Here is a 10,992-nt window from a genome sequence, read left to right on the forward strand (position 1 = left end):
AAGTAGAGATGAACTAGATTTTTGGGTCATCCTAAAAATTTTGACACTAAAATTGCATCTTATGAGAAAATTTGGAAGTGCGCCGTCCAACTTTAAACCTCACCCAATTTTTTAAGAGTGTAGTTTGTATGAGGTTGAGGCCCTGAGCAATCAAAGTAAGGCGCACCTTCAAATAGTATCGAAAGTTGTTGTTTCAGTACTGAAAATCTTTATTATGACCTAAAAATTTATTTTCATATTTAATTATAAAAATTAAAGATTTAAAAATAGTATAGACTGAGCAAATACATAAATACTTAAAAATCTGAAAAATTGATGGTCCAAAAAACGCATTACATAATGTACTATTTCCAAGACTTGAAATCATTTTATTTTTATTGCATCTTAAGATCGAGATTATCAATTTGAGGATTTTTGAGCAACAAAACAACTTCTTCCATTGAATTTTTGAGGTGTATCTTTGATTGTTTAGAGCCTCACACTTATATAAACTTTTTGTTCATTTTTTAACGGGGATGAAAAACCCAAATAGTTGATGTAGCCTGGACACTCAAGTCTTGGATGCCTCGTTTAGATTTTCTGGAATTTAGAAGATAAAAAGATTTTATACTCCTGGGAACATTTACACTCCTTTCGGTAAAAACCTAACCGTACCTTTGACCCTTCAATTTTTGGTGACATAACATCTTCAATCTAGTGATCAACTTCGAAAAAGGAAAAAGAGGAATGGAAATAAAATCAAATGCGCTCTTTATGTGTTTAAAAAAAGATGCATTTTTTATGGCCTATGTTTTACGAAAATAAAATAAAGCATCACCTCGTATTCTCACTTGAAAAGCACTTTTGAATTCCAATCTTGATGATTTTAAAATCAATTTTCAACACCGACTACGAAATTTAAAGCTAAAAAAATTGTACAGATCTTACATATTCATGACCACCGGTTACTAAAGCGAAATGAATGGTTTGGATGATGTGTTACAATATATACTATTTTAGAGCTTGAAATCCCAACTTTTTTTGCAACTATAATGGCTATAGGTTTTCAGACGCCGAGTATAATTTTCGGTGAGTTTTGAAGTGAGGATTTACTTGTTTTGATAGGTTTCAACCCTATCAAAACATTTTCCTTAAAAAAAAAAAAAAAAAATTACAATCTCCAAATTGGATAGATCTCATCCAAGTCAAAGTGTTTAAGAACTCAAAATTCGATTTGTTATTTTAGGAAAATCCTAAAATTTCAGATAAAAAAACTACCTCCAAATTTATGGTGAGAGAATAGGTGTACAATGTACTCCTGAAGAAGCATGCTGTACGCACTCAAAAAGAGAATATGGGCTTTTAAGTGCCCTCCTCTCTCTCTATTCATCAAACAAGGAACATGAACCCTGTACAAAAGGCAAAATAGGAAAGTAATGTCTTGATTGTCTAGGCCTGTCTTGTGAAAAGCATAAATGAGCAAGAAAACGAATTGGCCAATTGATGTCAAGAAGGTAAACATTCTTTGAAGAAATGTAAAAACATAGCGTACTTTTTTTGTCATCCACTAATTTAAAAGGCCTTGTAACTCCAATTCAAGTGTTCGATCCTTGGAAGTAAACAAGGGTCAGTCGCTTTCTTCACCAAAACTTAGAAGCAAAGAAGAAAAACATTAGCAATCAGCAACAAAGAGAACTTGAAAAATAATATTTTCTAAAATTGATCTTACTTTTTCTGAAAAAGAAATGAAGAAACTCGTGATAACGGCCCACACCTACCACTTGGTCCCCGCCCCGGCCCACTTCATAAGTTGCCAAGTCATCCATTACTTCTTACTCCCGGATTCCTACATGGAACTGTTTTCCTCATTCATTTCTTTCTTTCTTATGTCTTTCATATGTTACTTTTGGGCAAGCTTTTTATGTTTCTCCTGTAGCGTAGAAGTTCTATCCTCCCCCTTATGCAATCGTTTATTTTGAATGGAAGGATAAGATTGCCCCAATCACAATGTCACTTGTCTACACTATTTTATCTTTAATTTTTTTCTATAAATTATTTTGACACCAAATTTTGGACGTCCATTCCTCTATTAAACTAGTACTAGCGAAAAATATATAAAAAATATTTTCAATAAAATCAAATGACCAAAATACCCTTGAAAATTTCAAAAGGTATTTTGGTCATTAAATTTTATCGAAAAATTATTTTTAATATTTTTTATAGATGCGCCCCAATAAAAAGATGACATGTACCAAATTTCATATTCATACAATTTGTATAAAAAAAACTAAAAATAAACTACTTTGAGACGTCGGATCTAAGATCAAACGGTGAGTGGCTCTCTCGATCGAAATTGGATGGCTGGATGGCAGGGGGAGGATAGAACTTCTATGCTATAAGGGAAGCATAAAAACCTTTCCCTTTGCTTTTTTGGATAATTTAGTGGGGAAGAAATGCCCCTACCCTTTTTTTTAAAATAATTTAGAAGTTAGTTGTGTTTTTAAGGTGTTAGTAGGGTAGTATAAATAAAAATGGATACCACAAGGTGGTGACTAGGGAATGGGGATGCTACCACAAAAAAAAAAAAAAAGACTCTGGAATCACCCCTTAGGGACTTGTCTTCCCGATTGAATTACCCAAAAAAAAAAATAAGACTTTGGAATAACCCCGTAGGAGCTTGTCTTCCCGACGGAATTACCCAAAAAAAGAATAAGACTCTGGAATCACCCCGTAGGGGTCTATCTTCCCGACTGAATTACCCATAAAAAGAATAGACCCTAGAATCACCCCAATTGGGCAATGCAAGTAGAAATCAGACCTTGGCCGATTCAAGCCTCCTTTCCCCATTTTTAGTAAATTTTTCATTTTACTCCATCCCGCATGGGAATCACCCTAATTGGACATGGCAAATGGGGCTAAGTTTGAACCCCAAGCCTCAAGGCTGTATAAACAAGAAAACAAGCTCCTTCCCCTTCAAACTCACTCTCTCTCTCTCTCTCTCTCTCTCTCTCGGGTTGGAACTTGGAACCGCAACCCACACGATCACAAAACATGGGACGAGCAAAACCCTCACCGTCGATTTTGATCCATGTGCTCGATGACTCCCTCTCTTTCCCGACAAAAGGATCTTTTGTATGCATCAACATTTTCACATTAATTTGGTTTCCTTTTGCTACTACAACAATGAGTTAGGTTCAAAAGATCTATGTTGTTGGCCCAATGCATTTAATGATCAACGAGCCCATACTAATAAATGTGAATGATATTCATATCAAATTTACTAATGGGTGCGGCTTGTAGGCTCTAGAGTCTAAACAATTAAATTGAAGCCAAATTTCAAATAGTGTCAAGCAAATGTGGTTTTAATATTGAAGATCTTGTGATAGCCTTAAAATATATTTTTATATTTATTTATAAAATTTAAAACTTCAAAAATAATATAGATTGATATATCAATGAAAACTTGAAAATTGACTATCTAATGCGTTATAAAATATACTATTTTCAAAATTTGAAATCATTATTTTCTTATATCAGCTCGATATAAACTTTTTTCCTTTACGTATTGAGCACTTAAAATCTATTTAGTAGTATCACCTGTATTTTTCAACTCATTAATAAAAGATTCAAAACTATTGACTATTTTGAGTATTAAATACTCTATACACGTATCACCTACCTGACAAAACTGAAACAAGCAGCCACTTTGTACTTGAATCCTTACATTCAGAAGTTCAAACCAAGAAAAATAACACACAATTTTTACATTCCAAATCGAAAAGTCAGTTTACTGCACATGAAAATAAATACAGCATTGATGTTCCTTACAGGAAGGAGACGGGATAAGATGAACGGCCCCAACACTTTCTTTAAATGCCACAAATGCCCCGAAAGGAGGCCAAGTTCAATTAAATATCTCGAACTCGGCCCTCTGCAAAGTCCCCTCTTTTAAAACGAGACTTCAATTAAACATGAAGTATATCAATTATCAAATATCACATAAATCTAGGTAAATTATTAAAGCTTAAGTGAGCGTAAGTAAAAGGGCTCAGGATTTAAATTCAGGGTATTTTACAGAAAAGCAGCCGTATTTCATCTTCAACCTAAGGTTGGTCGCCGAGGCTATAAAAAAAATAAAAAAAGAATTAAAAAAAAGAAGGCCGAATCAAGTCAGCACTAGCCCGGACCTTGGGCCACATATTGTAGCCTTGGCCATAGTTTTCTAGAGCCAAGTGGCCCAGCCCAATTCTACTTGAACATTTGCAGGATTTTAGGGGCGAGGATCTTTTGGAAAGGCATTCCAAAGCTCAGGGTTCTTTGGTCATTTGGAGAAAAGTTTAGAGTATTTCTAGACATTATCCAAAAACACAAATAAAAAAAGTAATAAAAAAGACCGTCACTTCCCAAGGCTTAAACAATACTCGATTGGCTCAAAACCTCATTTCCCGACGCACTTTCCCGGTCAGCGTCGATCGTAATAGCCACATAAGAGCGGTTGCTGTCGCCGGCGAATTCCCCTAAGGTTGCCGGGAAACTGAATTTCGAGTCGTCTCCCGGCAATTCATGCAAGTTTACCGCCACTGTGATACTGTTTCCGGGCATGTTCAACACATTTTCCGGCGCTCTGAGGCTGTCTCCCACCGAGTTCCTTAAATTTTCCGGCTCTCTGAAAGTTTCAGGCGATCTCCTCCCGCTGTCCGGCTGCCAGATAACGTTTTCTGGGTTAAAGTCGGCATGCCTAACCGTACGGACAGATTTCCCGGCGAGCTCACGTGCAGGCGAGGAGAGAGGTGTGAAGAAAGGGGGAGAGGAACAAGGAGTTGAAAATGGCGTCTCTATCGCCGATTCCAGAAAAGCATCGCTCAAGCTCTTTGTTCTTGACTTGCTCTTTCTCGATCTCGCATCTTCTGACTCTGTATCTTCTCTGCTCCCTTCTTTGATGGTGAACAAAACCCTAGGATATCCCATAAGGCTATGAAGCCTCAGCAAATCGGGGTCCATTTCAGGCGGAAAGTACAGAAAATCGTCGGATTCTGGCAAGGGAGGTGGGGTAAAACACAGGGATCCATCTGATTCCGACTGTGGCGAAGCCGAGGAATGTTGGAAATTGTCAGGCTGTGGTGGCGAAGTCGCCGGAAAAGCGGCAGTAATTGAGTTGACTGGCGTTGCAGCGGCCGTGGCTTGGTTTTTCCAGCATAAGAAGTAGAGGAGCTCCTTAGATTGGCTCTGATAAGATTCACTGGATAGGTCGCCGGAAATTGAACTTACGGCAGTTTCTTCCCGGAATCGTTTTCTCCACCATAGAACGTAATAGAGCTCGGCTACTATGGCGAGGAAAAATACTGCAAAAATCCCCGTTATAGCAGCTGCAAACGTGTTCATGGAGCTCATGGTTTTGAGTTTCTCTCTCTAAAAATTCATAAAAAAAAAACAGAGAGATATTATCTCTCTAATCTCCCACAAAAATTACCAGTTTCTATCTCTAATTAGTCCCCAGGAAGGGGTTTCTCTCTCTAATCTTAGGAAGATGGTTCTGAAAATCTCTTTGATCAATCATCAAAAGCGAGCTTCTCTCTGCTGAAACTATTTGATTTCCTTGGGGATGGGCTTTGAAATAGTGGAGAGAGTGGGAGTTACCGGTTGACGGGAGAAGTAGTTTTGTACGGGAAGCGAGTGACCGGTGGTAGGCGGTGGATTAACTGGTTGTTGAAATTTATGGCAAGAAGCAGCGTTTTAAAAAACGCCGAGTCGAATCGGACTCGCCCGGTTCGACTCGGAAATAGTGAAAAAGGAACCGGATCGCCCCGAAAATCGGAAATCGTCCGGTTTTAGAGAGAACCGGACGATTCTGTACAGTGAATCTCCGATTCACTGTACGGAATCGGCGAGTCCGAACAGTGAATCGGCGATTCCGTACGGAATTTGTTTTTGTTTTTTTTTTTTTTTTTTTTTTTTTTTTTTTTTTTTTTTTTTTTTTTTTTTTTTTGGTAATCCATGATAGATTTTTTTTATAATCCATGATCGAATTTTTTGGTTTTTTGTAACCCATAATAGAATTTTTTGTAATCCATGATCGAAATGTTTGTTTTCTTTTCTTGTAATCCATGATCGATTTTTTTGTTTTTTTTTTTTTTTTTGTAACCCATGATAGAATTTTTTGTAATCCATGATCGAATGTTTTGTAATATATGATCGAAATGTTTGTTTTTTTTTTGTAATCCATGATTGAAATGTTTGTTTGTTTTTTTTTAATCCATGATTGAATTTTTTGTTTTTTGCTTTTTTTGTAACCCATGATAGAGTTTTTTGTAATCCATGATTGAATTTTTTGTAATCCATGATCGAACTATTTTTTTCTTTTTTTGTAATCCACGATTGAATTTTTTGTTTTTTTTGTTTGTTTTTTTTTGTAATCCATGATCGAATTTTATGTAATCCATGATCGAATTTTATGTAATCCATGATTGAATTTTTTGAAAATTTGTGCTTTTTTTTGTTTAATCCATGATCGAATTTTTTTTTGTAATCCATGATAGAATTTTTTGAAAATTTGTGATTTTTTTTTTAATCCATGATAGATTTTTTTGAAAATTTGTTTTTTTTTTTTTTTAATTCATATTATTCAAAGAGAAAACGAGAGAGATGATGATTCCGAGGCCACCCTATCCCAACCATATTATTCACATATCGAGTTCCAACAGCAACAGTGTAGGGATGAGCACGAAATACTGTAAATTAAATGCTGAACGGCGGTTCATGCAGGGAAAGAACATATCAATATTTGCATATTCATTCAAAAACATGAAAATTCTTCATATCAATATTTGCATATTCATTCAAAAACATGAAAATTCTTAATGGAGTACCCTCATTTTTTATTGAATTCCTAAAAACCAATATTTATAATGAATTTTAATAATTTTTTCGGATTTTTTTGAAGCTTTATTCTGACCGATTCACCCGATTCCGATCCGGATCGCCGATTCGCCGATCCGGATCGATTTTTGAAAAGCCCGATCCGGGTCACCGATCCGGTTTTTAAACCATTGGCAAGAAGTGAAGCTCCTTCTCAACAATTTCTTAAATTCGGTTTCTATGTTAAAGTGAAAACGTCAGCGAAAAATGTGCCTTCTAAATTGTTCGATGATGCCCCTTTATTGCATCACACGATAGCTTATATGAAAAAAGTTTGGAAAATTATAAAAAATCTCAAGATCACACCTTTTATGCAATTTACCTCTAATTTATTTTTTTTTTCTCTCACTCTTTTCTCCAAAATAAATATCTTCAAGAGAAAAAATTCATTTTTTAGATGAAAATACCCTTATATATAAAAAAAATCATTTTTGACAAATTTGAAGTTGACTTTTGGACCCCTCTAGCATATTGCGATAGTGAAGTAGGAGCGCACAAGTGCCGGACCGCCCTTTGCAACCGCCCGAACCATCGAATCTCAATTACAGGACCGTTCGCCGTTTGCAATTGCTGAACTGCCATTTTCAATGGTCGGACCTTACTTAACACAGTGTCGGAGTACTATTGTCGGACCGCACTTTACATAGTGTCGAAGCGTTACTGCCGTACCGAACTTTACACTGTGACAGAGCGTTTCTACTGGACTGAAGTGTTGGAGCCCCGTATTTTAGTGGGATAGAGAAGAGAGAGACGTGGGTAAAGTAACAATAAGGGAGGGTAGTTTAGGTTTTTTTTTTTTTTTTATTTGGTTGGGTTTTTTTTGTATAGAAAGTATACTATGAATAAAAAAGTAACCGAAAAAGTTAGGTTGGGGGGAAGTTGCATAGTATAGTTTTTGTCTTCTTTTTTTTTTTTGGTAATTTTCTCAAAAATATTTATAGGAGGTTGAAACTTATACTATAGTACAAAAATAAGATAGACCTCAAGAATCCAGTATCAAAGAGTTTTTCAAAGATAAGTTTTCCAATGTCATCTCAACTTCGAGATATATGGATATAAAAAGAAAAAAAAAAGTTCAATTTTTAAAAATAGTACATCATGTAATAAGTTATATAGGCAGCTTATTTTCAAGTTTTTAATGTGTTTATAGATCTATTTAATCTGCACTATTTTAAAATTTTAAATTTTATCATTTAGAATTAAACGTGGATTTTTAAGCCATCATAAGGTTTCAAACACCTAAACTAGGTCTTTTAGCAAAATCTAGAGGTTTGTCGTACTTGTACATAATAAGAGTGGCACCTTATATAAACATTTCCCATCTATGTTGGATAACAATCGAATTGATCGTTTTAATTTTGAGATTTTATACGTGTGATATATCACCCATCCCATCTATTTTTAAGATTTTGAATTGTTTATAAATCTACTTGATCCGCTCTCCATTTCTTGAGCTTTAAATTTTTATTTTTAGAACTAGAGACATATTTTCCTGACCTAAAAGTTTTTTATTTGAAAACTCCGTCTTCCCATAAAGTTTGGAGGTGCGTCTTTGATTTTTAAGATGAGCACCCCCTACATGCCTCACAAAGTAAATATAATGGTTTAATATGGGAGGACACCATCCAAAATATATCTGCCTCTCTATCACCGTCAATTGCTTTAATGGTTTAATATGGGAGGTGACCCTCCAAAATATATCTGCCTCTCTATCACCGTCAAATAGTTTCCAAAGGGATGATAGTGGTTACCCACCTTGGTGGTTAACCCCCAAAAAAGATGGTGGTTACCCACCTTGGCTATATTCTGCAGCATAATCGAATCTTAATAAGCTATGAGCATGGAAAGGCATACCTGAGCCACATGGTCATGTAGTTGGTCATGTAGTATGTACCATACATACACCATGGTTAGGGGTTTTAAATACCTTTAATTTTTATTTCAACATTAACAACATTTGAGTAACATGTAGTGTCGAACAAGAAATATACAATGAAGGATCCAAGGGGCAGTGGCAGCGGGAGAAAGCTACCTGATGATGTTAGCGGAGTCTCTTTCGATAATGATTCTATCACGACGAGGGAATAACAAGCAACTCTTTATTTCAAACCCCATCATTCTGCTCCATCAACTATACAATGTGGTGACTAAGTGTGGGGATGCTATCACCACGACCCCAGCCCCTTTCTTGCTAACAATAGGACTTGCATTGCTTGAGACACTAATATCAAAATTGAGTTCTAGGCAGCTAATTAGGGGGAGAGTCCTCGGATTGCGTGTCTGAATCTTTCTTGGTCTTAATTAAGCAACTTCTCTGATGTCTAATGACAAATCCTTTAAAATCCTTCCAAGCCAAGATTGACACTATTACATTCTAAATTGTTGGAGCATTTTTGAATCCATCTCATTCAGTTCATTCCCAACTCAGATTGCCGTGGGCAGATATAAAAGAAAACTTGTAAATCAGGGAATCAGGTGATTATAGGTTCGTCAATTGGAAATTTCCACCCACCAATTCTCAGCTGACTCGGGCATTTTCAAGTTGACTCGGTTAATGTACACATTATATAAATCCTCTGTAAGGGAAATGCTTTGATAGGGCTGCAGCCATATCAAACTTAAGTAGGTCCTCACCTCATAATTCATCTAAAATTGGAAGTCAAGCATTGAAAAACGTTTATGTTGATTATCCCCACTTGAATATTATGATTGAGAAAAAGCATATCAAGATTTCAAACTTTAAAAATAATGTATATTATAACAAATTATCTAGACCATCCATTTTTTTTTAAAAATAAGTGTTCACATATCTGTAAGATCTATACCATTTTTTACTTTTCAAGTTTTATTGTTGGTGTTGGAAATTGATTTTAGAGCCATCTTAGAGATTTTCGTCGCCAACATTTTTTTTTCGAACTAGGATTTGAGATGATCTTTATTTTAGTTTCATAAAGCCCAAACCTCTGCGTCCTACTGTACAGGATGCACTAGTTGTTTATATTCTTTATTGTATGAGTACCGCTCCTTTAGGAGCATACTATGCATTTACTCCCTTAGGAAAAACACTTTTTTGGGAGATATGTTTTTTAATTTGAAATTTTAAGATCCATCTAATTATAACCAAAATGATTATTTTCAAAGAAAAAAATTGGACTTTTTTACTTCTTTAACATCTACATCATTCCCCTCCAAAAATTTAATAGTTGTGCTGTAATGTTGGGATGCGATTTGTTTTAGGCATCTAGAGAGTGAGAGTTAATTCATTCTTTTCTTTTGTGTTAGTTGTCAGGTTCTAGAGACATTCTCAAAACATGGCATCCAAAAGATATTCCTGGTGTAACTTTTGCCCGAGGGGGTAGATGCATACCATACTCCCTTGGCAGTAGGAAATCTTTTGGTTTTTTTAATGGCAAATGGACCAGATTTCTTTCGGCGGAATATCTAAGTTAAAGTTCAAACTGTAAACTTTGGGTAGGCCCCAAATTTTAGAGATTTTTTTTTGGGAGAGAAAGGAAACAAACGTTACATGTAGCATGAATACATTTATGATAGGACGTACAGACACTAATCATCCACCATCCGTCATCACCACCGGATAGTCCATCATCACCACCGGATAGTGGAGATGAGTGGTTGCTTTCATCCCGTCAGCTTAACAATGACTTGCCTCTACCATCCTTTGTCGATGAGACACATGATCAACGGTCCAATTACCACCTTCCGTAGTTTCGCATGTCAAACGAGTTATATTCCTGTGAGAGTATACTATCAATTTACTCCCTCGGTTTAAATAGAATTTAGGAGAAATTTGGGATTCTAAATTTAAGTTCTTCAACCTCATAGACTAACCTCAAAATAAAAAAAAATAAAAAATAAAATCCATATTGCATTTTTTATGCACTTGGAAAAAATAATATCTCAAGATTGAACAAATACCATTCAAGTTTTTTTTTGAAGGCGAAATCCGATCTAAGTGCTAAGCGAAATCAGATCTAAGTGCTAAAAAAACCTACATTTCAAAATTTCTCTTTTGAATAGGATCGTATAGTAATTCTTGGATCATATAGTAATTCTTAGGTAGCTACTGAAATTTTAGAT

The 10,992-nt window shown here is 35.5% G+C and overlaps 1 protein-coding gene across 1 annotated transcript; it reads right to left on the minus strand.

Annotated features, from left to right (window-relative positions):
- Positions 1 to 3,738: 3,738 nt before the first annotated feature.
- On the minus strand, positions 3,739 to 7,023 carry LOC18444449 (uncharacterized). Its single transcript, XM_006854622.4, has one exon. The coding sequence runs from the start codon at positions 5,368 to 5,370 to the stop codon at positions 4,390 to 4,392; it is 981 nt and encodes a 326-aa protein (XP_006854684.1). The 5' UTR covers positions 5,371 to 7,023; the 3' UTR covers positions 3,739 to 4,389.
- Between the last annotated feature and the right edge of the window lie 3,969 nt (positions 7,024 to 10,992).

The sequence above is a fragment of the Amborella trichopoda genome, chromosome 11 (assembly GCF_054954075.1).
Source record: "Amborella trichopoda isolate Santa Cruz 75 chromosome 11, AtrichopodaSantaCruz75HAP2 v2.0, whole genome shotgun sequence".
Classification (NCBI taxonomy): domain Eukaryota; kingdom Viridiplantae; phylum Streptophyta; class Magnoliopsida; order Amborellales; family Amborellaceae; genus Amborella; species Amborella trichopoda.